The sequence below is a fragment of the Mytilus galloprovincialis genome, chromosome 12, assembly GCF_965363235.1.
Source record: "Mytilus galloprovincialis chromosome 12, xbMytGall1.hap1.1, whole genome shotgun sequence".
Taxonomy (NCBI): Eukaryota; Metazoa; Mollusca; class Bivalvia; order Mytilida; family Mytilidae; genus Mytilus; species Mytilus galloprovincialis.
In genome coordinates, this window is record NC_134849.1 from 44,614,545 (window position 1) to 44,641,875 (window position 27,331).

A 27,331-nucleotide genomic window follows, 5' to 3' on the forward strand; every position below is an offset into this window, starting at 1 on the left:
ATCAGTTCAAAATGTCGGATTTATGTTTACTTCATTTTCCTATATTGTAGTTACGTTAAAAAATATCTGTCTATTTAAATCCACTCAGTGCATTCATATTGTATAGATAAGAACATACCTTTTCAAAATAATCACACAGCCTTGTCATATTACAAAATTGTCAAAATCGATTAATTTTTTACATGATTTACTTGTCACTTTGATATCAACAAGTAATAGCTTTTCTAAAAAGCTTGCCGTATTTTAGCTGATTATATTGAGATCAGTGGTTTGTGAGTAGTTTATTTTTATTGGAATATTGCACTTCAAGCAATATGAAAACATAGCGCATCTTTTCTACTAATTTGTCATTTTTGTTGTATTATTGGTGGACCCGTGTTATAATGGAAGGAGACTTAATAAAATTGAGAATGGAAATGGGGAATGATATTATGATAAAATGTATTCTGTGTCTATAATCAACTTGATAAAAATAGCATATAACCTACACATACTTTTGAGGATTACTACTTGACAAAATGGACAACAACAGAAGGCAGTGGCGATTCCAGAGGGGACGTAAAGTGTGTACGCCCCATCCCCCCCCCTTTTTGCTCGTTTTTTTTTAAATGATTAATCATACGCGACTATGTGAACTTTGCCATTTCCTGTGTACTCTATTATTTAATTTTTATCCGACAATCTTTACTTATAGAGATATTTTTCGCTGGAATTTACTGATTGTCAAAGTCATGTGATTCGCTATGGTGGAGGTGACCAGTGCTTCGAAAAACGTCGCTCAGTTATTTTGAAATTCAAATTACAGTAACACATTGCTTAAGCTGAGGATTACAATCATGACACCTTCAAAGCGACATAGGATTGAGCAAGAACGTATTGACTTCTATTTCACTATTCCACCAAACAGGAAGTAATACTCTATAGACTATAACACTCTCATGAAAAAAGTTCCATGGCAATATTATTTACCTACGAAAACATGTTTAACCCCAAACGCCATTGTCATGATTGATATGGACTATATAAAATTGCTGTTTGGTGTGAACCAAGCTTTGCGTTGAAGACCAAACTACAACCTTTAATAGTTTACTTTTATAAATTGTGACTTGGATAGACAGTTGTCTTTGGTACTTACATGTATATGAGATCCAGTAATATCTATCTACAAGATTGAGAACACATTTTTTTGTAATAAAAAAACATATTTAATTCTGTAATATCTGATAATATGTATCAGTTATTTGTGATTTTTCATTTGATGTGTACTCTCTGGTAATGTCAGTATCAGCATGATCAGTTGATTGGTTGTGATAAGAAAAATGGGGCAGTTTGCAATTGTCATGTGCAGGTACACCACATGTGGATCTTCTTTCCCCTCTCATTTATAAAATTGTGCATGATATTTATCACAGAAACGCACCAGTATTTTGGTGAATGAAACACTTGTCATATTAAATTAAAGTCAGAGGTGGAGTTAGAGGGTTTTTCGGGGGGCCTGGGCCACCCCTTTTTTAGGACAAATTTTGTTGTTTTTATAGGGAATCACTGAAGCATGACTGGAGGTGGCCCCTTCTTAGGCAGTCAGTAGGCTCCCGCTTATGAAAATTTCTGGATCCACCACTGAAAGTTTGAGTAAAGTTAGATAAGGATTAATGACAAATTATGTTGAAATTTGCACAGATAATGAATGAAAAATCTAGTAAATTAAAAAATAGGCACTATTATTAAAAGCTTTCCTTGCTTATTCACAAGGACATATCATATCCTCCATGCTATTCCGATCTGAGTTTTTATTCATACATTGTACATGTACATACATGTAGTCTGGTGCTGTTCCAAGTAGTCTTCTTTTTTCTGTTTCTTGAGTATTTGTTTTACCTGTTCAGTCACTGTAAAGTGTTACAATTCATATTAAAACGCAACACATAAATAGTGACCAAAAAGGTATGGCTATCACATGAGAGAAGCTAGAAAAAAGTCAAATGTATACATTTTAAACTTTTTTGTGGGACCATGAAAATGTGGTATATAGATAGATATGCATAGATAGACCATAGAACAAAAAAGCAAACAATTCAAAGGAGATGTACATGTATGTAAGATGAATTATGAAAAAAGGGCCATGGCCAGGGGCCCCAAACTTGATAGCATTTGGTGTTGAACAGGTAAAATGTTTGCAGTGACAATAAATATAGCCTTTGTTAGAGGTGACCCAGGTCGCCTTTCTCTAAATCAGCTATATTAAACATATTTCTGGGCCAGGTTGAAAAATAAATGAAAATGACTTTAAAAAAAGCTAATAGAAATACACCAAATTTGGAAGACATCTATTTAAATGTTTGAAATAATAAGAAAGTTGACAAGAACTAAGCTTTTTCAGATAATATACAGACTATTGCAGTCAGCCTATAATAGACTCTTTGCCTCCTGAAATGTTTGCTTATACACTGTGCTTTCCTATAATGATTTAAAATCAGTGTGATAGTTAAAATCAGTGTGATAGATTTATATGGATAGTCGACCTTCGTATGGATAGAAACAAGTGCCTGTGCAGAAATCAATGAAGCGATGAAAGTGCTGGAAACGAAATTACATCTTCGGTAAATTCCGTGATTTTAATATTTTCTAATCGATATGTCCAAGCAATGAAAAATAAATGGTTATTATTTTTATACATAGAGCATACGTTTTGTGTATTAACTATTTAAAATCTAAGCTTTATACGAAGAAATCTAACACAAAAGTATCTCAATCATTTAACCGTTTTAATACGCAGTTTAAAGTGTAAATTATACACATTACTGTTCTATTTTTAGAGAATAGCAATAATACATAAATGTACAGTTTCTTACCAAAATAGCAACATAATTTCAAAATTAAATCATCACATTGTCACATGATTATATAATCTGTACCAAATTGACAGTTTGTGATGAGTTATCATCATAACTAATCACTATGGCAAATGAACACTTTATCACAATATGTACCTATAACCTAGTATCATGATTTCAATCCGACCCCACTTACGGACGCGTTGAACATATAATGCATGCCACTCATTAATAGCCAATCAGACGTTAAAATGACCTTCATTTCCCCCATAATCATTCCGGAAACAGCCACGAAGCAGCCATTAGATAGTATTTATAACCAATGAAATAACAGAAATACCGTTAACAGATTTACCCGAACCTGACGTTTAGCCTCTGACTAATCAGACCGTATCACCATGGTGATATGGTAACAATACTATAAGATTATAATAAGAAATCCGTCCTCATGTTTGGTGGGACAATCACATTTAAATTTTTTGTTCATAAAATTAACTCGAAGAATGTTATATCACAGTTAAAGACATCAAAATGTCTTATAAATTCATATTTTATGTATATAGGATGTACAAAAAAAACTAGACTCTATTCATATATAAATAGTTGAGGATAATGTACTCTTTTGTTGTTACAATTCTAAAAATATGGTAATTTTATTAAATCAAAATCTGCAGGGTTCGCCTTGGACTATTTTTGACAATAGAGTGCTTAATATATAGAGGAGTAATGCATACAGAGCTATCAATGATTTCCATAAACTTTGACAAGTATATACAGGTTAATAACCAGTTAAGATAAAACAAAAGAAATGACACCCTTTGTTAGAGAAGGTAAAAAGGGCAAAGTTGGTGACATCTGTTTTTTGGACATTTAACGGTTACATGGAAATGTAACAATAATAAAAAACATATTGTTTTCACAATACTGGATCTTTTTTGTGCATCAGCCATTGTCAGCATATTCTGGTAACATAAAACCCACAGAAAGATAAAAGAATGACTGTTTTAACACATTAATGTGCATCCCCACCGCAGCAACAGTTTAATGTTGTGAAAAAATCTTAAAAATATGCAATATTCTCATTGAAAAGAGAAAGTCGAGTACACCTTTTAATGTTCAGGCGAGTTTGAGTTGACGGTTTTGTTTTGATACCGTATACAGCAAACATGTGATACATCATCTAGCTTCATATTTTATAATAATTATATATATCTAGGCTTCAGGTTGACTTAAATAACAGAAAGGTTCATCACAACGAATTGAAAAATATGGCCGATTTTCTCAGAGTACAAACACACATGTGCACCTAGAAACGTTAGATGACACGACAGGACAAGTAAATTTGAATGCATTTCATATTTCAGAAAATGAAACATTGGAATTTGAAATTCTCTTTTTTTTTAGCTCACAGATGGTAATAAACAGATACACCCAAAGTTCCATCTGAAATGTCCCTCTAAGTTACACAGTTTAAACATACATTGTACATCTACTGAGAGTAGTCAAGATGATTACTTATTCATTATTCATTACCCATTTTTTACATATTCCTTATTCGTTACTTGTTTGTTACCAATTCCTTATTCGTAACTTATTCGATTTTAATGTTTCCCACTTTTAATGCTTAGTTCTTATGTGGGGCAAAAAAAAAACACTAGTGTTTTAGATATCACTTACTAGTCAAAACATTTTATAAATTTTATCCTCGGTATAACATTCGGATATATAAATCAACATGCAGACATCTTACACGTTCAGGTATTTCACATCCAATGTTTTATGGTAATATTCTTTACAAAGCACAAAATTATCGGCATTGACCTCAAAAGCTAACAAAACCTTTACACAGACTTATTAAGAAGGGATATAGTTACGATACTGTTGTCAGGTCAACAAAACTGTCATATTTTGGCTTTTATATTGATTCACTTATAGGGTCTTTGCATCGGAAATAACATTTATTCTAAAACCAGTTGTTGGCATGAAACGGGTTACGTCCTTCTTATATATTTAATGATGGTCTGATACTAAAATGAGTAAACCCCTAAAAGGTAGGATTGTGCTTCATATTCATAGAATGGTTTGAGATAAAATCAGGAATGAAACAGGGATGCGTAATGTCAGGTTTTCTTTTCCTTCTAGTCATGAATAAAATTGAGAATGGAAATGGGGAATGTGCCAAAGAGACAAAAAACCGACAATAGAAAAAAAAAACAGTAGAAGGTCACCAATAGACTGGATCATGCGGAAAACAACTGCAGAAAAAGCCAGAGGGATACGATGGAACTTTAATACTGTTCTTGAAGATCTTGACTTTGTTGACGACATCGTACGTCTTTCCTCAAAATTTAGCGCCCTTGATGAAAAAACACAGAAATTAACAACTGAAGCTGAAAGAGTTGGAATGAAACTTAACCCCAAAAAGTGTAAAACTCTGAGATCCAAGCAAACAAAGAGTAAAGAGTTGATTACACTATACGACCAGAATGTAGAAGATGTAGACAAGTTCACATACCTGGGATCAGTCATGGACAAAGAGGGAGGAGAAAGTTGTGACATCAAAAACAGAATACAGAAAGCAAGAGGGACATTCCAGCGCCTAAGAAATATGTTATCGTCGCTTGGCTTTCAAAATGTAAATTACAATTTTTCAAGAAAAAAATATCTCACAAACAGGCTTGGAAAATTTTGACAAAATGCATGCTTCCAAAATGTTGTATGTGAACTTGAACATTTTTACAAATAGCAGTGAAACAAAAACTTTGACATATTTTATTTCCAATGCCATTACACAACGATTTTCAAACTTTCATACAACATTTTGGAAGCAAACTTTACAAACAACTGACATTGGCAATTTTGTAATATGTCTTATTTCAAACGTTTTGATTGGTCTAACTGTATGCTGTTTTGTAAAACCAAAGATTTCCTCCCGCCCAGACCATTGGTGTAAAAAATTATTTTTAGCCAAAAAAGTCATATGCGACATTTTAGAAGCCTAGCGACGATATGGTATGCAAGAGGAATTGGCCGAAAAACAAAAATACACCTACATAAATCATTAGTTAGACCTGTATTATTGTTTGGATGCCTTACTGAAAAAATCAGCCTTCTGCAAACATTTGCTGCAAGTCTGTTGCGAACTTGCTGCAGACTTGCAGCAAACATAGAGTCCGTGTTTGCGGCGTGTTTGCTGCAAATACGCTGCAGGTCTGCTGCAAACAATTTACTATGCAAATGAGTGTTTGCCGCAGACCTGCTGCAAACATTTATATGCAAATGAGTGTTTGCTGCAGACCTGCTGCAAACATATTTATGCAAATTAATCTTTTTCCTGCCTGTTTGCTGCAGACCTGCTGCAAACATTTATATGCAAATGAGTGTTTGCCGCAGACCTGCTGCAAACATATTTATGCAAATTAATCTTTCTCCTGCGTGTTTGCTGCAAACATTTTTATTCAAATCAATCTGTTATACAATTAACCAATGTCATGTTGTGTACACATCATTTTATCTATATTACACAGCAAATTCTTTAAAAGTTATGTTACATCCATCCATTCATAAAATAATTCATTTACTTTATCATTTGAAAAATTATCATAGCATAAGCTTATATACCTTTTAACATGTTTAATAAGTTAAATTAATTCCATTGGCAAGTACGTTCTAAAATGAATTACATGCATGAATCTAAAGTTAAAAAGATTTATTTGAATTTTTTTTTGCGCATGTATATGATTATATACAGCTACATGTATATAGTTAAACTAAAATTGTCACAAAATTCAACTAGACTTACATATAGAATCATATTCAAAACAGTGTGGTCCTGGCCATTGATTGACGACCTAAATTATCCCATTGACTGGGACAGATTAGGTGAACGTTTGTCGGTAACAATCACTGCTCACTATGTACTTGTTAAAGACACTGAATCTGTGGGGTCACCAAAGGTTCTCAACACCTAAATAAAGTAATTCGAAAAACGAATCCGGAATAATACGATGTGTTGATTTATATCAATAATATAAATCAAAACATAAAGGTTATTCCTGAATAATATTTCGAATAATTTTATTATTAAAGGCGTTAAGAACCTTTGGTGACCCCACAGTTTAAATTCTATAATAAGTAAGAAGTGAGCAATGGTCGTTACAGACAAACGTTCACCTAATCTGTCCCAGTCAATGGGATAATTTAGGTCGTCAATCAATGGCCAGGACCACACTGTTTTGAATATGATTCTATTTTGTAAATTATAATCTCTAAGCATATGAGGGGAGTACTGTATATATAATTGCATGGTTATATACATATTTGAAAATGTATTTTAAACCTCATGCAGATATTTTCGGATGGAATGAATTTCATAAGTTAACATTCTACGATGAATATGTACTTACAAGTAATGTCTTTAAAAACTAATCTGTTAATTCCCAAACTATAATACTTCCCTGAACACTAATATATATCATGACACAAACATCACCAAAATTTTCAAATTTCAAATCTTTATCTTTCAGGAAGTTACCAATAGGCATGCTCAGTCGTTTTATGTAGTTTCTTGCAATGCTCTTGCAAACATATAAAATTGTCAAAGATTCCTGCAATCTAGCTGCGAACATCCCTTATATTCTAGTTTTTCCTGCAATCTTACTGCAAACATATTTGTTTCTGCAACCTTGCCGCAAGCTTGCAGCAAAAAGCTGCAATGTTTGCAGGAGGTTTGCAGCTAGCTGCGAACATCTGCAAACATTATTCAAAGGGTTCCTGCAAGCATTTTGTTTGCAGCAGACCTGCAGCAAGTTTGCAGCAGATCTGCTGCAAACATTTCAGTTCTGTAAGGGATATATATATATACATGCATGCATGTGAAACATGGAAACGAAGAAAAGAAACTTAATACCGTAGAACATCAATGCCTAAGAAAGATCCTAAAAATAAGATGGCAAAGTAAAACATAGAACAAAACAGTAAACGAAATAGCTAACACCAGAAACATCAGTTGTGAAATCGGAAGGAGACGGTGGACATGGATAGGTCATATATTAAGGCGTGAAAGAGAAAACAACAGCTATGTAGCTCTACAATGGGCACCTGAAGGGAAAAACACTAGAGGAAGGCCAAAAAATACATGGAGAACAACAGAGAGAGAAAGGAACCAACAAGGATGGACAAGTTGAAAAGTAGCCAGAACAGCAGCAAAAGATAGAAAAGGGTGGAAAAGCAGCGTGGAGGCCTTATGCGACTTCTGGCGTGGAGAGAATTAAGGTTAAGGTAAGGTTCATATGATGAAGGCAGTTTAATTAAGGTATGGAGTTTGCATATCAGTAACTGCTAGTAGTCCTTTGTTAATTTATGTATCATTGTCATTTTTCTTTAAAACTGAGTTTTACTGTGCGTATTTGTGTGCGTTTGTTTTTTCTACATTAGCTAGAGGTAAAGGTGGAGGGTGGACATCTAAACAAAATTTTTAACCCAACTGCATTTTTGCGCCTGTCCCAATTCAGGAGCATCTGGCCTTTTGTTAGTCTTGTATGATTTTTTATTTCAGTTTATTTATATATTTCGGGGTTAAGTATGATTATCACCAAACTATTACACATTTTCGTTTTGGGACCAGCTGTAGCCCGCCTCCAGGTGCAAGATTTTCTTGCTGTGTTTAAGGCCCATTGGTGGTCTTTGGCTGTTTTCTGCTCTTTTGTCGGGTTGTTGCATCACAATTTCTCCAATTTTATTTCAAATACAAATTTGCCATATCTCTTTAACATATGGAACCCTGAATAACTTGAATAACTGCTAACATGAGACTCTATAATGCTTTGCCATTATTATCAGGGGCATACATAATATTGGTAAAAACAAAACAACCATTTCTGTTCAATTTATTTATAAAACATGCAAAAACAAAATGTGCAATTATTTAACCACTAATGTAAACTTGAGCCCCATATATTAACAAGATATAATAAATAACAAACAAATACTGTTTTTACAATGCGTAGAAGGTTTCTTCCTATAACAGAAGCAAGTGACAATTGAAACCAGTCAACCCAGTTTGTTCATGGTTCCTTTCAAATGTTGAGCCTAGCAAAACATGACAAGAATTGCAAGACATATATAACAGATGAACCCTAATATTCTGTAACATAACAAATTAATTAAAAAATGTTTAAACATAAAATATAAGGGTCTTTTATGGTATTTTTGTTATTACAGTTTTCCCTGCTAAGAATTGAAATCAACTCAATTTCTAAGTATATAAATTGTCTCTATGGATTGCAAGATTGGTAAAACTTTAACGGAAGTCACAATAACAAATCTCTCATTTTTGTCAATATCTAAAAAAATTGCAATGATAAAGTCATTGAATAATTTTTTAATTTCCATTGCAAAAGTTTAAGTTCTTGAATAATAATAATACCTACAACTTTCAGAACTATATATTTTGTTTTCTTTTGAGTTCCTACATACATAATATAGCGCTACATGTATATCATAAAAAGCTTATGACTTCAGAAATAGTGCAGTTTCTAAGTGAATCTTTATTTTAATCTATTTTGTGTTTTTATCATAAACATTTATAAAATATTTCATTAATCAAAATTTACACTTTTGCTTATATATGTGTTGTTAAATTGCAGTCTCATTGATGTATACTCCACATCAAATTTATTTATTGAAAAAAAGGCTGACAAATTGAACTAACTATTAAAATTCATAAAATTAGATTGAGACCAATATTTGAGCATTACATTCTTCTATCATTATTGCATTTTAAACATTGCACTCAGCATTGCAAAACTATACTAAATCTTTTAACTTCAATCCCAAATGATACTGCTGAAAAATATAATTCATATTATTTCCAAATCATACCATAGATAATAAACTTAATCATTTAATTGAAGCCATTGAGAACTTTAATCGCAGTCATATTTGACAGATATTATAACAAGATACCAGTTCATCATTTTTTTAGGTACCAGATAATTCAGATTTAACAATAATAATAATTTTCAATCAACAAAACACAACACAATGTGCAAGAAATCATATAAATACAAACAAATACTGGAGCTTACATGTAAATATCACAGTTGTTCTAGTTTTATATCACAGTTTATGTTTTTAACTTCACAATGGACGGACAAATACAATTTTGAAAGGAAGTTCCCAGTAAACTTAATATAAATTCATATTCATGATAGAACTAGAAAAACCATTTAAGAACGGTGTGAATATCCACATCCCATTACTTCATTTTTTTTTCTTTAACCTTTCCTCATTATCATTTTAAGTCCATGACTCCCTTGCTCAATATTTATGCCCTGTTTTAAATTTTTAAAGTAATTTTATAGCTTCTAATCTCTTCGGACATGTCTAAATAATTATCAGAATGCATTGCATCAAATTGCCATGACAATTTTCCACAACAAAAATGTGGCACTAAACCTCACTTTGTTCAACCATATAGAGAAATGAAATAAGGGAGGTAATTTGAAAAAATTATTAAAATTATCTCCCTTGAAAACTCATTAAACTGTTTTTAATACAAAATTTAATATTATGAAATATCCAAACTAACATTAAAAGGATCATCAACTATTTTTTGATGAATTTCTATAAATAATGGTACATAAGTCACAAAGTCCATAAAATCTATATATCCTGTTCCAAATCTGTTAAACTTGCTTAAAACCTGAAAATGAACATAAATACATAATTTGATTATTTCTTTTTCTTGAAAACATTTTTAAATACAGCCATTCAAGAAATTACAACTTTATTTCAAAATAGAATATGCAATTTAAAAAGGTTTAACTGATATGTGTTAAAAGACTTTTTTTTATACATGATACATACTGTTTGATATTTGTTGGATACCAATTTTCATGGGTTTCGTGGGTACAGGTGAAAGAATGCAAATGTTCAACGAATAACATAATTTCGATAAGCTTTGTTTACAAAAATTGGCAAAACCACGATCAAATATCCACGAACGAATATGCTAGTTTTTAGCAATCCACGAAAATTAGTACCCACGAAAATAAATGAATCCACAGTATTTTTTGGGGTTTTTTTTGGTTTTTTTTTGAGTCAGCACTGCCAGATGTTTTTTTAATACATTGCAAAAGATAACATTTAAAAGTTATTTTTTCATGTGGAAGGGCATTAAAAATCCCATTATATAAACATTTCTCAAATTCTAAAAACAGCTATGATGAATTCAAGATGTTATTTCTATTTTTTCTAGGGTTGCTGCCTCATCGGCAAATTCATCTGATTTCCTTTATACAAAAAATATACAAGGTCAACATTTAGTTTATAAGAAACTTACATATCCCACACATTCAGGATCCAGCCCACCTGCTGTTAATTCTACCGCTAGCTGTGATGCTTTAGCATTGCCATTGTTGTTTGTCTCATAATCACCGTCTGCTAACAGTCCGAATAACTCCTGTAAAATATATTTTGGAATTATAATGTGTAATTGAATAAAAGCTGAAATACAGATAAAAACGTGTCCATACTCACCAGAACAAGATGCCCGACTCACATTATCATTTTTATGTAAAGTGGGCCGTGAAATTGGGTCAAACCTCTAATTTGGCATAAAAATTAGAAAGAGCATATCATAGGGAACATGTATACGAAGTTTCAAGTTGATACGTCACAAAAAACTACCTAAACCAAAATTCTTAACCTGAAGAGGGACAGAAGGATGGACAAACAGATGCGCAGCCACAGACTGAAACAAGAATGTGTCCCCAGTACACAGATGCCACATCCGCACTATCATTTTCTATGTTCAGTGGACCGTGAAAATGGAATAAAATCTCTATTTTTGCATTAAAATTAGAAAGATCATATCATACGAAACATGTTTACTAAGTTTCAAGTTGATTGGACTTCAACTTCATCAAAAACTACCTCGACCAAAAAGTTTAACTTGAAGCAGGACAGAAGGATGAACGGATGGACGAATTATTGAACAGAAAGACGGAAAGAAGCACAGACCAGAAAACATAATGCCCACAAATAGGGCATAAACAAGAATGTGTCCAAAGTACACGGATGCCCCACTCGCACTATCATTGATTTTCCATGTTCAATGGACCATGAAATTGGATAAAAATATAATTAGGCATTAAAATTAGAAAGATAATATCATAGGGAACATGTGTACTAAGTTTCAAGTTGATTGAACTTCAACTTTATCAAAAACTACCTTGACCAAAAACTTTAACCTGAAACATGCATTTACATTTTCTATGTTCAGTGGACCGTGAAATTGGGGTCAAAAGTTTAATTTGGCTTTAAAATTAGAAAGATCATATCATAAGGAACATGTGTACTAAGTTTCAAGTTGATTGGACTTCATCAAAAACTACCTTGACCAAAAACTTTAACCTGAAGCGGGACAGACGGAGGAACGAACAGACGAACGGACGCACAGACCAGAAAACATAATGCCCCTCTACTATCGTAGGTGGGGCATAAAAATAATGGGTCTAAGTGGGACATAAAAATATCAACAGTGTTCCACTGAAATTAAGTAACGAATAATAATTAAAATAGACAAAAATTCGAATACAATAGACCATTTTCCTATTACTGACTTTTGACTCCAGTTTTTATAAGTTTTGGACAGGTTAACTATTCTGTCTTAGAACATCCTGGTACTCGGTCAACTACAACCAACCAAAAGAAGTATAATCAAATATATAAAAAGGTGCAATTTAGACAGAAAGTTTACTGTTATCCGATCATTTAGTCGTGTAAAAAAACCATTTAAAAACAGTTAACTTTCCCTCAAAATGCCCTACCACAGAGAAGGTAACCCTGACGAGTCAAAAATGGTTATATGAAAATGGTCAGGAGCCTGTAATTCAGTGGTTGTCTTTTGTTTATGTGATAAAATTGAGAATGGAAATGGGGAATGTGTCAAAGAGACAACAACCCGACCAAATAAAAAACAACAGCAGAGGGTCACCAACAGGTCTTCAATGTAGCGAGAAAATGATACATATTTGTTTTTGTTCATTTTTTTTTTTTTTTTTTTTTTTTTTTTACATAAATAAGGCCGTTAGTTTTCTCATTTGAATTGTTTTACAGTGTCTTATCGGGGCCTCTTATAGCTGACTATGCATTATGGGCTTTGCTCACATCTTCTTTTTTATATTATTCCACTGGTTTCAAAATGAACTGATTTATTATGACAGTGTTTACCTTTGAAGTTTCCATCTTAAGATCTAAGGCATCATAGCTTCTTCTTTTCTTCTTAGTTTCTTCTGGGTTATCTTTAATTAATATCTTCTTTATAACAGGGCTACAATAAAACAGAAGAAATGCAACTTTTGTTTCAAAATAAAATCACAAAATATATTCATAGAAACAGTAAAATATTAATTTCAGTAAAGTACTCCTTCGAAAATTAAAATTAAATGTCAAAACCTTTTTTTGCTGTATTTTTCAAAATAATTTTGATAAAGTAGTTGCCTCCATGTTCCACTGCTTATGACTTTTCCTCTAAACCAATCAGCACAGGGCATCTATTCAGATTCTGAAAATTTCAGCCAGGTGTTCAGAAAAAAAATCAGAATTAATGCTGAATAATTATTGCAAATGTCTTGCTAAAGTTTTGCTGTAAACTTGCTGGAATATGCTAAATTCAGCAATTTATAAGAAAAAGTTTTTTTTAGAGATTCTGAAAATTTTAACAAGATGTTCAGGAAAAAAATCAGAATTCATGCTGAATGTTTACTGAAAAGTCTTGCTGATTTTTTACTGAACATTTGCTGAAAACTTGTTGCAATGTGCAAATTTAAGTCATTGTTAAGGAACATGTTTAATGAATGTGTTTAGTAATATTCCAGCATCTTGTTCTGAAAAAATTCCCAAAGCTATTTTCATGAGGGTGCTATTTATTCCTGTAGCTCTCATGCACTCTTACTCTTTGATGAAGTTCCATCTCAATATCTTTATACAGCTTTATTGAAAATACTTGAGTAAATCATCTTATTGTACTTACTCCATTTGAGATATTTTCTCTGACAAAGCAGCTATTACTGTGAAAAGTTGGAAGTTGATTTTTCTTCTGCCAGGTAAATTTAAAATCTACAAGAAAAAAAGACAATTAAAATAACTGTTTGATGCACAAAACTTGTTGACCATTATTTTATCTATTGACACACAGAGAAATGATTATTTAAGAAATCAATAATTAACAGTTCCTGAAATTTCAAGTCAGGAATATGAGATTTGTTAACCATTCGTTTGATGTGTTTGAGTTTTTCATTTTGCTATTTCAGTGTCAGTCTTCCTAAGAATCAGGCAGTGGTGAAAACTCGACCAAAAAAACCCACCCAATTTGACATTGATTTCAGTTCATAAAATGTAGTTGTGCACAAAAAAACATTCATTTCTGTTTCCTGTTCTGGTAATAGAAGATACAATTTGGTTGAAATGCACTAGAAATTAATGAATAAGGGGAGATAACTCTGTAATTTGCTATCATTCTAACCAATTTTCTAACCAAGTTATTTGATATTACCACCCACACAAACGAAAGACCAATAATTTTTAACTCAGGATGATGGTTAGTATTAAATAGCATGATTAACTCGGTGGGTTTTTTCTGATCATGTTTTGATTTTTACCTAAATTGCCTGATTCTTACAAAGACTGGCACTTCATTAGGGACTTTGAGTTTTGAATTTTCCTTGGAGTTCAGTATTTTTTTATTTTACTTTTTTCATGAACAATCCCTCTTGAATTTTGTACCCCAAATTAGATTAAATCAAGATTGACATTTTGTACTTATTATACCTTCTAATTAACATACCTGATATATATAGTCAAACTCTGACTCTGATATTAAATTATGATTGACCACTTGTAATGCCCCTTCTAATTCTTCTATATTCATTTCTATATCCTAAAGAAGAAAAAATGAAACAGTCTATTGGTCACTTTGAATACACTTTACTTAAGTTTGAACTACATTCGTAAAATAAGCCATTATGAAGCACATGTAAAAATTCATCGGATATTCTGGAGAAAGCAAAACATAACAAGAATGTGTCCATAGTACACGGATGCCCCACTCGCACTATCATTTTACATGTTCACTGGACTGTGAAATTGGGGTCAATACTTTAATTTGGCATTAAAATTAGAAAGATCATATCATAGTTAACATGTGTACTAAGTTTCAAGTTGATTGGACTTCAACTTCATCAAAAACTTTAACCTGAGCTTCACACTATCTTCTTTGTTCGGTGGACCATGAAATTGGGGTCAATACTTTAATTTGACATTATCATATCATAGGAAACATGTGTACTAAGTTTCAAATTGATTGGACTTCAACTTCATCAAAAACTACCTCGACCAAAAACTTTAACCTGAAGCGGGACGAACGAACGGACGAACGAACGAACGAACGAACGGAGGCACAGACCAGAAAACATAATGCCCCTCTACTATCGTATGTGGGGCATTAAAATGGTCCATCAGATGTAACAGAGGTCATATGATTAAATGTGTGTTGCTATAATTGTTGATAAACAAACTAGAAGATAGGGTGGGGTATATACCCTTTCTTACATGTTGTACATGATGCATTTAGAACACAGATGATGCCCAGTTTAGCTTATAACTTTATGATGGGACATAACTTAAGAATAGTAAAAGTGAGACAACCCAAATCTGAACTTGATCTGTATTTTGTGGTAACAAGCATTTTTTATAAGTTTTTATAACATTTGGTTGAAGCAAACTGAAGTTCAGAGAAATGAAAATACTTTTGTGACTTACAGATGTACGGACAAGGGTAACACTATGCTGCTAATCCCGTATATCAACGATTCTTGTTGTAAGTTTAATTTTAGATTTTTCAGATGGGAAGATAACTCTTGTACTTACAGGATCTGGATGTAAATGTCTGTAGAGGGCGCTCTGTTGGCGTCTAAATTCTATTGGCTGATTATTATCGTTTTGTTCATTGAAGAAAACCTCCATACAATAAAGACTCAATAAATTCTTCTCTCCTGGAAAACAAAGAAAAAATTATGGATTAATTTATTTATTTTCAATATAATTTAAGATCCCATTATTCTCTTTTCATTTTTTTGGCATAGATCTTTCTATATTCATTGCTTTTTATGTCCTTTATTCTGCATCCTTTTACAATTATTTTCTATTCTGTAAACTTTACCATTCTTCATTTTCCTTTCAGCCATGGTATTATTTTTTCTAATTTTTTTTTTCAATATTCAATTAGCCCCCCTTTTTCCCCCTCTTGATTTCAAGCTTTAGCATCCTACCCTTTATAAAGTCCAACTTTAACATACCTTCTAATTCCATTAGTCTATCATCTATACCAGTTAACTTCTCAGCGCATCTTTGCATCTCAAGATCAATTTGTGGTATTTCTCCAGTCTTACAAATCTTCAATAGAAACAAATAATGCAATGTAGCTAATTTAAGTATTCAATGCAAAAAATACAACCAAAACTTCAAATTAACTGACTATTTTGGAATTTATTACATTCACTTTAGGTACTTATTCCATATTTCTAGTTAAATTATCTAATTTTTAGTTTTCAAATATCCAAGGCCGCAGAAAACAGATATATTTTATCTAGGTCACTGTGTCAGCAAATATTTTCAGAGATGAACATTGCCTGTCTGTTATATTATTTATTTTTTGTCATCATATACAAAAACTTAAAAACAATTTTTCCTTCAATGTAAAAGTGAACATGAAATTCTAGTAGACATCATTCTTACCTTTTTGTACATAGATTCATCTAATCTCATAGCAATAACTTCATCAGTTATATCTTCTGCTCTAAGAGGTACAGAAGGGGGTTCATCCTCATCATCTCCAAAGTCATCCAAATTCTTACCCTTCTTCTTCTTTTTCTAAAAAAATTTCAAATGAATAGATAACCTCCTAAAAACAAAATTTTAACAAACAACAAAACAAATATGGGGTTTTAACCCTTCAATCATATTTGTTGTAACTCAAATGACTGTTTTTTCCATCATGATATAATATGCCATATTTTTTTTTACCTTGAAATTGATCAGGGTTCCAAATTAACCCCTTCCCTTCTACCACTTTATTTGCTTACCTTCTTTTTACTTTTCTTCACTTTAGGTTGGTACTGAACTCTGGCTATTTCTGGAATCAACTGTTTGGCCCTCTCTGCTATCTGACCTAACTTTTTACCTAAAATTAAAAAAAATAATTTAAGCACTAATCTCCAAAAATGCATCCCATTACATTCTTTTCCTAAATCTGAGGGCACCATTTGTGCACCATGCTTGATTGGTTGATTTTTTGGTGTTTTGAACACTCTTGGATTTAGCGTGGCGGTCAAATTTTGTTCATAGAGAAATCAATTTTTTATACAAATAAGGCCGTTCGTTTTCTTGTTATCTTGTTTTACATTGTCATTTCAAGGCCATTTATAGCTGACTATGCGGTATGGGCTTTGCTCATTGTTGAAGGCCGTAAGGTGACCTATAGTTGTTTATTTCTGGGTCATTTTGGTCTCTTGTGGACTGTTGTCTCATTGGCAATCATACCACATCTTCTTTTTTATAAGCTCCAGAATCTAGAGTGTGACAGAGAGTTGTCTCATTGGCATGCATAACACATCTTCTTATTTCTATGAACCTTTGACAGGGAATCTCGGACCACCTGGCCACCAAGATGTCCCTCCTTTTTAGAACTATGTTAAACAAAAAAGATTACTGTGAGCAGTTATTCTATTTTGTTGTTTGGGGGGGGGGGGGGGGGGATTTTTCCATCAATGACCCTATTCTTTACCAGTAGACATGTTTTTCTGATTTTCCCAAGTCAAGAGCCTCTGTCCTTTGTTAGTCTTGTATTATTTTTTATTTTAGTATCTTGTGTACAACTTGGAGTTTAGTATGGTGTTCATTATCACTGAACTAGTATAAATATTTGTTTGGGGGCCAGCTGAAGGATGCCTCTTGGTGCGAGAATTTCTCGCTGCATTTAAGACCTGTTGGTGACCTTCTGCTGTTGTTTGTTCTATGGTTGGGTTGTTGTTTCTATGACACATTCCCCATTTCCATTCTCAATCTTATGTTGTTGATTGATATTTCTCCAAGCAGACACCATCACCACCCCTATAATAATGAGATCTTACTTTGCAGTACATGTAGATCGTCAGTGATCTGTCGTTGTTTCTTGTCCAGCATTTCCAGGGTATAAGAGATCTTCTCTAAATATTGCTCTGAAACACCAACACCCTGTAATAAATAGACTATATTTAGCTTTTGATATGAATTAAACCTTGGAAAAGAGCAATAAACTGTAAAATGGTTTGTTGTGTTTGATTTTCATAATTTCATGTGTCAAAGCTGTGTTTATGACGTTTACCTGTGTATTTATTGTCCATAATGCTGGTCTATTTCAAAGATTTTTTCCCAAATTTAGGAAAGTAAAAAACCCTAAAAAAAAAATTCACTCCTTTACCCTTTCATGAAAATAAGAAAATGTGAAGTGTTGAAAAATCATTGATCAATCATAATAAATTTCCGCAAAAAACACTTAACTCATTCTTTTACAAGAATATAAACTAACTGAAATAGGTTAATCTACAAATGCCAGACAGATTTTTGGCAGTGTATAAAAGATCTTTATTTTCATTTATTGCAAAAACTTACAGGTCTTGCCACATCACGACCTCTACTAATTGTGACAAGGTCATGGAACATGTTAAGTTGGTGTTCTTCCCATCCCATACCATGGCTATTTCCATCATTTTTGTCGATCGGCATTCCCGTCCTTGGTGACAAGATGGGCTCCCTATCATATCTCATTGGCTGACCCTCAATTATATTCTTGTAAATTCTTTCATAGAATGGTAGTCTATCTTTACTGCAAAAAATAAATAATCAAGTTTATGAAATAGATACTGTATAGTGGGTTATTTTAGCGGGTGTAAAATTTCATGATTTTCATTGAAAAAGGTATACGAAATATTTTGGCGGTTATTATTTTGGCTGATTCAAAACTTTTATCAATACCTTTGCATTTGCAATTTTAAATTGGCAGAATTTATTTTGGCGATTTTGTTCTATCCGCAAAAAAAAGGAAAAATTTCCCGCTATACAGAATTAGAATTTTACAAATATTAAGCTTTCCTAAAGTAAATTTATGTTCTTTTGAAATTGTGATGATTAGAAAACCTTTAGTTTTCATATTCTTGCAAAGTATTAGACTTGCCATCATGCAGTTGATTCCAAATATTATGAGGATTTTTCTTTTATCAAAGAGAGTTCCAAGGGTACTAAGTTTTTAGTGAATCACAGAACAAAATGATTAATTAAATACACATTACAAATATCTTTTTGTGAAATTAAGTATCTATGAAAACGGATTTTTTTATAATCAATGAAAACTGTGGCCCAATAAAATTGAGAAAGGAAATGGGGAATGTGTCAAAGCGACAACAACCCGACCATAGAGCAGACAACAGCCGAAGGCCACCAGTGGGTCTTCAATGTAGTGAGAATTCCCGCACCCGTAGGTGTCCTTCAGCTGGCCCCTAAAAATATGTATACTAGTACAGTGATAATGGACGTCATACTAAACTCCGAATTATACACAAGAAACTAAAATTAACCAGATGCTCCGCAGGGCGTAGCTTTATACGACCGCAGAGGTTGAACCCTGAACGGTTGGGGCAAGTATGGACACAACATTCAAGCTGGATTCAGCTCTAAATTTGGATTGTGATTAAATAGTTGACACAGCATAGGTTTCTGACACAGAATGAATGTGTTCTAATGAACTTAAAATTTTTGTTTTCTCTTAGAGCAATTCACTATGCTGTTGAATATTAATCCTCTCAAAAAAATGTTTGAAGAAATTTTCTTTTTTATTTATGAAATTTCAAATGAGAAAAATTGAACCCAATTTTTTTAAATTACATCCCCCTTTCCCTTATTCCAAAACTAATCTCAATTAAAATTTCTAATGGAGTTTGCAACAATAACTACTCATTTAAATACATCATAAAATATTAAGATGTAAAAAAACTGCTTGTTATCACTGAATGGTAAAGATTATTTTAATTTATCAGTTGGTAGTAAAAAGTGAATATACATTGTATATTGTATATAACAAAGATTTAAGTTGATTCTGGACAAAGAAAGATAACTCCAATTAAAAAAAATCTTGCTATTGCACAATATTTTGCAATTAGATATTTCTTGCTTACTATTCTGGACAAAGAAAGATAACTCTAATTAAAAAAAAATTTGCTATTTCACAATATTGTGCAATTAGATATTTCTTGCCATTGCGCAATACTGTGCAATTGAAAAGACTTGCTATTGCACAATACTTAATATAATAATTTTAGATCCTGATTTGGACCAACTTGAAAACTGGGCCCATAATAAAAAATCTAAGTACATTTTTGGATTCAGCATATCAAAGAACCCCAAGATTTCAATTTTTGTTAAAATCAGACTAAGTTTAATTTTGGACCCTTTGGACTTTAGTGTAGACCAATTTGAAAACAGGACCAAAAATGAAGAATCTACATACACAGTTAGATTTGGTATATCAAAGAACCCCATTTATTCAATTTTTGATGAAATCAAACAAAGTTTAATTTTGGACCCCGATTTGGACCAACTTGAAAACTGGGCCAATAATCAAGAATCTAAGTACATTTTTAGATTCAGCATATCAAAGAACCTAACTGATTCATTTTTTGTCAAAATCAAACTAAGTTTAATTTTGGACCCTTTGGACCTTAATGTAGACCAATTTGAAAACGGGACCAAAAGTTAAGAATCTACATACACAGTCATGACATTTAGATTCGGCATATCAAAGAACCCCAATTATTCAACTTTGATGAAATCAAACAAAGTTTAATTTTGGACCCTTTGGGCCCCTTATTCTGTTGGGACCAAAACTCCCAAAATCAATACCAACCTTCCTTTTATGGTCATAAACCTTGTGTTTAAATTTCATAGATTTCTATTTACTTATACTAACGTTATGGTGCGAAAACCAAGAAAAATGCTTATTTGGGTCCCTTTTTGGCCCCTAATTCCTAAACTGTTGGGACCTAAACTCCCAAAATCAATACCAACCTTCCTTTTGTAGTCATTAACATTGTGTTTAAATTTCATTGATTTCTATTTACTTAAACTAAAGTTATTGTGCGAAAACCAAGAATAATGCTTATTTGGGCCCTTTTTTGGCCCCTAATTCCTAAACTGTTGAAACCAAAACTCCCAAAATCAATCCCAACCGTTCTTTTGTGGTCATAAACCTTGTGTCAAAATTTCATAGATTTCTATTAACTTAAACTAAAGTTATAGTGCGAAAACCAAGAAAATGCTTATTTGGGCCCTTTTTGGCCCCTAATTCCTAAAATGTTGGGACCAAAACTCCCAAAATCAATACCAACCTTCCTTTTGTGGTCATAAACCTTGTGTTAAAATTTCATAGATTTCCATTCACTTTTACTAAAGTTAGAGTGCGAAAACTAAAAGTATTCGGACGACGACGACGACGACGCAGACGACGCCAACGTGATAGCAATATACGACGAAAAATTTTTCAAATTTTGCGGTCGTATAAAAATCATACAAGACAAACAAAGGCCAGAGGTTCCTGACTTGGGACAGGCGCAAAATTGCGGCGGGGTTAAACATGTTTATGAGATCTCAACCCTCCCCCTATACCTCTAGCCAATGTAGAAAAGTAAACGCATAACAATATGCATTAATAATTCAACAATATGCAAAATACAATTTACCTGACAATACAGTATTTAGCAAGGAAATCTAATGGATCTCTCATTTCTCTCACTTCTTCCTTAGTAACAGGGGCCTCTGCAGCCTGCTTACTTCTACTTCTTTTATGTGTTGACCTTGGCCTTAAATGTAAATTTAGAAAATGAGGTTGACATCAAACCAACAATAACAATTCATTCATTACTGTGGATTTAAACAGTATATTGTTTTTCTTAATAAGTCAGCAATGCTTATTGATCAAAGCTAGTAAACATGAAGCAGCACAAAAATTGATGAAAAATTGTAGAAAATTACTGAAACTCCATATTTTATAAGAATTGGTCATTCTAAAGTCAATCTTTCCTTGTGAAAATTTTTATATTTTAATCTTAGCAAGTAACACAACATTTTTAATCACAAGCAAAATATTCTTATTGCAACACTATTATAAGCGATTTTTTGAAAGAACAATATGTATTAAATCTTACATGTTGACTTTCTTCTTCCTCTGTGTTGGTGATTTTAGTGCCTCTTTAAGTTTCGGTACAGGTAAAATAGCTGTCCTTCTATCATCCTTAGCTGCTCTTTCCTAAAAAAAAGAATTCGAAAAAAAAATTAGTATCAATTAAAAGATCTTTTGATTCAGTAGTTATTGTCACTTTCTTATGTATGGTTACTGAGACTCTATAAATGCTTGAACTTGCAAGAGGATTAACTTTAAAGTATAACCTATTTAGTAATTAAATCAAGTGATAATTACCCTTTGAAAAATAGTACATGTTACATGTAATACTATAGGGTTATTGCATGAATATTTGGGAATATTGTCCCGAGTAGAATGTTATATTGCACGAGATTGCGAGTGCAATATATGTTCTACGAGGGACAATATTCCCCAATATTCATGCAATAACCCTTTTATTGTATAGCAATATAATATTTGAAAGTAAAAATTGGTTTAAACTAAGATTTAAACGTTGATGACGTCATGAATTTTGAAGATTTATTGTACTAGTGCAATATTAGAATTTATTGCACGCTAACTTTTGGTTACGTTCTGTGGGAAATATTATATTGCTATACAATAAAAGAGAATATCCAAGTTTAACATATTCACAATAATTTCAATTCATTTATTTTTTCAACTCCCAAAAGTCCAGAAAAAAAAATCACTTGTGAAAATGAGTTAGTAAGGAAATCCTACCCTTTTCTGTTCTGTGATTTCTGGTAGAGGTGGTGTGTCTAGTCGTACCAGTTCAGGTAGTTTGATGGGTGTGGTATCCTCTGGCTCCGGGGTCACTATGGCCGTCTCCTGTTCCTTCACCTGAGGTAGGGGGGTCTGTGGGGTACAGCTCTATAAAATTATATTTACAAATTTTAAATCTTCATTCATCTTTATTGAATTCATTCACATTTTTTTTTAAACTGACTACTACTTTTGTGGCAATTTAAAAGCATTTGTATGATGTTTTTGGCCAAATTTGGGGAAGATTAGCTTTGTGGTAGTAAGAACAATTATAGTCAGACTTAATAACTGGGTAGGCAAATGCTCACATTTATCTGTGTCAATTAATACAATGTGCTTTGTGTCCCTCTTTACACCCATTAAATTTTATACAGTATAATTGTATATAGCATTTTCTGAAATTGAATTAATTATCTAGCATTTATGTTCTTTGTCCAACAATCACAATAATAAAAATGCACACAAAATTTCTGAGTTTTATTGTACAGTTAGTTCTCAATAAAAGAAAGGTTGGTCTTAATACAAATGGATCTAGAAATATTTGTCAAAAAGCTAACTGCAAAATCTTAAATTGTAAGCTAAAATAATGTTTAATTCATAGATTTTCGAGTGATACCTTTTTCTTTCTTTTTTCAAAATTATAACTTTTTGCAGCAAAATTTAAGTAGGTGGCAAAATTTAAGACTGTTGCAGTAACCTATTACTTTTGGTACTTATTTAGAAAATCTTACCCTTGCTATTGGTGTTGGTGGTTTCCTTTCGATTTCTTTCTTGACGAACTGTTTTTTCTGTATGACTCTCTTTGGTTTTTCTACAACGGGAGAAGGTGTCCGGATTGGCCGAGATGGACCGGACTTTCCGACAGTAAACTCTGGTGTAGGGAATCTAAATGGTTGTGGGGTCATCGCTAGCTGTGGTGAGTCTATATAGAAGCATATAAGCTATAAAGCAAGCCCTAATTCCAGTTAAGCTATTGATTATATATATGATAATACACAGTGTTCATGCCATTTTTACCAAAGCAGAAGCAAATGGTTTATTTAGAAGTTTAAAAATTTATAAAAAGATGTATACTTAAATTTATTTCACTAAGTTATCTTTTCAGCTGAATTAATTGCAGAATTTGGAACCAAAAATAATTTAAAAATTAAAACATTTTGCTATGCTTCTTTTTTTCATCATCTTTCTGCTTTGATAATTTTTACCAATCTATGCTTATTCTAACTAAATACTTCATCTTAACATTATACAATCAAATGCAGTTTACTTTATTTTTCTTGAATTCTCCTTTTATAAGTGGTCTAAATTTTTAGGCATTACTTTTTTTTTTCTCTTACATGAATATTTTTTGCTTTTTTGAAATTCAAATCAGCTAAAGAATGACCACCTCTTTGAATTTATATACAAAAAGAACAGAAAGTTGCCTTATTTGCATAGATTGGTTAAAAGACTTATAATTATAGTGTTTAATCACCTATTTCCCCACATCTATATAATCCCGATTACCAAGAACTCTGTTCAAAACACCATTTCCCACAATTTCTTTCATTATCCCAAAATATTATTTTTTAAATCTATTAAACTATATACCAAAATTTAAATACACCCCAAATACCAGAAAAATAACAATTCACCAATACTGCAGGTTTGTTTGCCTATCAATTTGTTTAGCCTCACTTTGATATTCTCATTTTTTTTTTTTATAGAAAACATTTATTAATAACAAAAAAAAACCTGCAGTATTAAAGAGTTTATAAAATATGCAAATACTTAAAGTGATTCCACTCAAGGTACTATTACGCCACTATTCTAACTCTAGTATTCAAATTCTTGTCTAAACACTAAATTCTTATAGGTTATCTAATTGGAAAATTTCATACAAGCATACACTATATTGGAACTTTTTCATGGATATGACTTTTGCGTTTTCATGATCTATTTGTTCATGCATATACATTTTCACATCAAAATGGTACTTGTTTTTTAAACGGTGGCAAACATAAGTTTGACTGTCCCTTTGGTATCTTTCCTCCCTCTTTTAAATCCTTCTTCACAACAAAATGTCCTTGTTGAAATTAACTGTACATGAAAATGTGTATGCATATTTTAAACCATGAAAACATGGACAAATCAAGTTTGCTAATGTCATAATATATAAATTCCTTCTAAAACTACTAACGCCCATCTATAAAATCTTTATTGAAATCATCATCCTAATACCAGCAGGGGTAAAACATGCAAAATGCATTATTGTAAATATTCCAACTGTTTCATTTCTCATTGATTGTTTTCAAATGATGTAACACAAGTTTGAGTTCTTTCCCTTTGTCACCATTTTAAAGGGATAAAGGGTCTTTTTTATTATTTGTCTAGAAAAATTGAGACCCAATACACAAAAATCTGATAAGAGATCATTACTAGATCTGTGTGCTGAATTTGAGAAAAGTGGGTAGAAATTAAAAAGATAATGCAAAAATACTCATTTTTCTAAAGTTACAGTAGTGGTCAGGATAACAAATAAAATTTGGCTGATTTATGAAGAAATTTACACTTATACCTCCAGCATGGCGACAAAAAGGAAGTAAATTCTTGCATAACTTGTGTCAATCGAAACCCAACTTTAATCACCAAACATTTTATATTATATAAACCAACTTAATTTTTGCAGATATATACTTCGTTTAACACCCCTCTCAAGCATGGACTTCACAGGGAATTAAATTTCCAAAGTTTTAAATTTTCTTGATGTATTTAAATATATAAGGGTGAAAAACAAAATTTTACAATCATGACAATGTTCACAACAATTCTTTTCATGTTTTGGGAATGTCACAAATAAACTGCCTGTCATATAATTAGTTGGTTTACAATATATTTCAAATGGGATTTTAAATAGTCTTTTGTCTCTAATTCAATTATTGTAGCCTCATTGTAATATTATATAGTGTATGTAATGAAATGAACGTTGGAATATAAACAAATGCAATCCTATATCATAAGCCTGGTTAATATAAAGTTACACGTTCCCTTTTCCTTTATAAAATTTTGATCATGAAAGTTGATTGTTTGCTTATAAACTAATTTCCCTGTTTATTTAATCTTCATTTAAAAGAAACTTCATGTCTGATTATATTTATTCCAACGAAATCACTAGACACAAAGACTAACTTGACCTATACAAGTGATAAAAATGTATTATTCATCTATGACGATGAAATTTTAAATAGGAATCTGAATGTATCAAAGATTGAAAAGCAATATTCAATTGATATTTTTCTTTAACAATTCCTTTGGTAAATTATCTTGGACTTGAGCTATTCAATCCTGAGATTCAATGTAAAGATAGTTTATCTAAATGTTTAAAAATTCTTTTAGACCTTAAATGGGAACATTTCTATCTTTAAATTGCACCTGATAATTCATTATTCAAACTAACAAAACCCAATCAACTTTCACTTTGATCAAAATTTGTGATTACTAATAAAAAATAAAGCTTGTGATGAAAAACCATTGACGTTTCATTTATTTACTGGTACCAGAGAAGATAAACCATTGATAGTTCATTAGGATACCAGTTTCTCTTGTTCTCAAGCCTGTGCTTTGAGATTACTGCAATAAAATACTTGCAGTTTTTAAACTAGTTTATTTGTTTGATAATAGATATAGGAGGATGTGATATGAGTGCCAATGAGACAACTCTCCATCCAAGTAAAAATTTATAAAAGTAAACCATTATATGTCAAGGTACAGCCTTCAACACAGACCTCTTTTACTTCTTTGCCAAAATAGATTAGCCGAATTTTTAAATGGTGACCTAAGAATTTCAATGGTCTATCTTCTCTAAGTTGTAAGCCATATCTAATGAAGGAGTGTACTGTCTATTCCAGGTTTCTCGTACAAATAATCACAATAAAAGAATGTAAAATTATAACATAATCATATAATAAAAAACAAAATATAAAGACAAAAATCTATGTAAAATTAAGATTAAAGTAAAACAAATAAATAAAATATAATATTTTTAATTTTTAAAAGAAATTTGAAAAGAACATATAAAATAGCACTTTTTTACTCTACTTAAAAAAACATTAACATTTACATATATACCGAATTCACTGCAGACTCTATGATACCAAATTTAGCAAAATTATGTGATTTTAGAATAACCCTTTTTCTTTTTTGCTTAAATAAGAAAACAATAAGATATATATAAGTCTTGGTATCATTATGACCTCTTTTTTTTTTTTATATCTCTATCATTAATTGCCAAAAGAGCTAAATAGAAAGAGAATTATATTCATTTAACGTATTTATAAATGCTGTTACACAAAAATTTACTATGTGCAAATTGAGCAGAAATATTTTTGTTCTTGTCTCCACAACATCAAATTGACCAGGAATTGAAGAGCACTAACATTTATAAGTTAATTGTATAAAATTA

At 31.8% G+C, this 27,331-nt stretch overlaps 1 protein-coding gene across 1 annotated transcript in view; it reads right to left on the reverse strand.

Annotated features, from left to right (window-relative positions):
- Nucleotides 1-8,710: 8,710 nt before the first annotated feature.
- LOC143053677 (uncharacterized) overlaps nucleotides 8,711-27,331 on the reverse strand; it is a 76,597-nt gene continuing 57,976 nt past the window's right edge. Inside the window, exons 23-37 of the mRNA XM_076226466.1 lie at nucleotides 23,622-23,812; nucleotides 22,849-22,998; nucleotides 22,133-22,233; nucleotides 21,668-21,787; nucleotides 18,549-18,762; nucleotides 18,029-18,131; nucleotides 16,982-17,079; nucleotides 16,635-16,769; nucleotides 16,196-16,292; nucleotides 15,768-15,892; nucleotides 14,686-14,778; nucleotides 13,873-13,958; nucleotides 13,071-13,170; nucleotides 11,179-11,298; nucleotides 8,711-10,539 (exon numbers count right to left, since the gene is read on the reverse strand). Coding sequence (XP_076082581.1) covers nucleotides 10,405-10,539; nucleotides 11,179-11,298; nucleotides 13,071-13,170; nucleotides 13,873-13,958; nucleotides 14,686-14,778; nucleotides 15,768-15,892; nucleotides 16,196-16,292; nucleotides 16,635-16,769; nucleotides 16,982-17,079; nucleotides 18,029-18,131; nucleotides 18,549-18,762; nucleotides 21,668-21,787; nucleotides 22,133-22,233; nucleotides 22,849-22,998; nucleotides 23,622-23,812 — 1,868 coding nt within the window. The 3' untranslated portion in view covers nucleotides 8,711-10,404. The remainder of the gene's footprint in view (nucleotides 10,540-11,178; nucleotides 11,299-13,070; nucleotides 13,171-13,872; nucleotides 13,959-14,685; nucleotides 14,779-15,767; nucleotides 15,893-16,195; nucleotides 16,293-16,634; nucleotides 16,770-16,981; nucleotides 17,080-18,028; nucleotides 18,132-18,548; nucleotides 18,763-21,667; nucleotides 21,788-22,132; nucleotides 22,234-22,848; nucleotides 22,999-23,621; nucleotides 23,813-27,331) is intronic.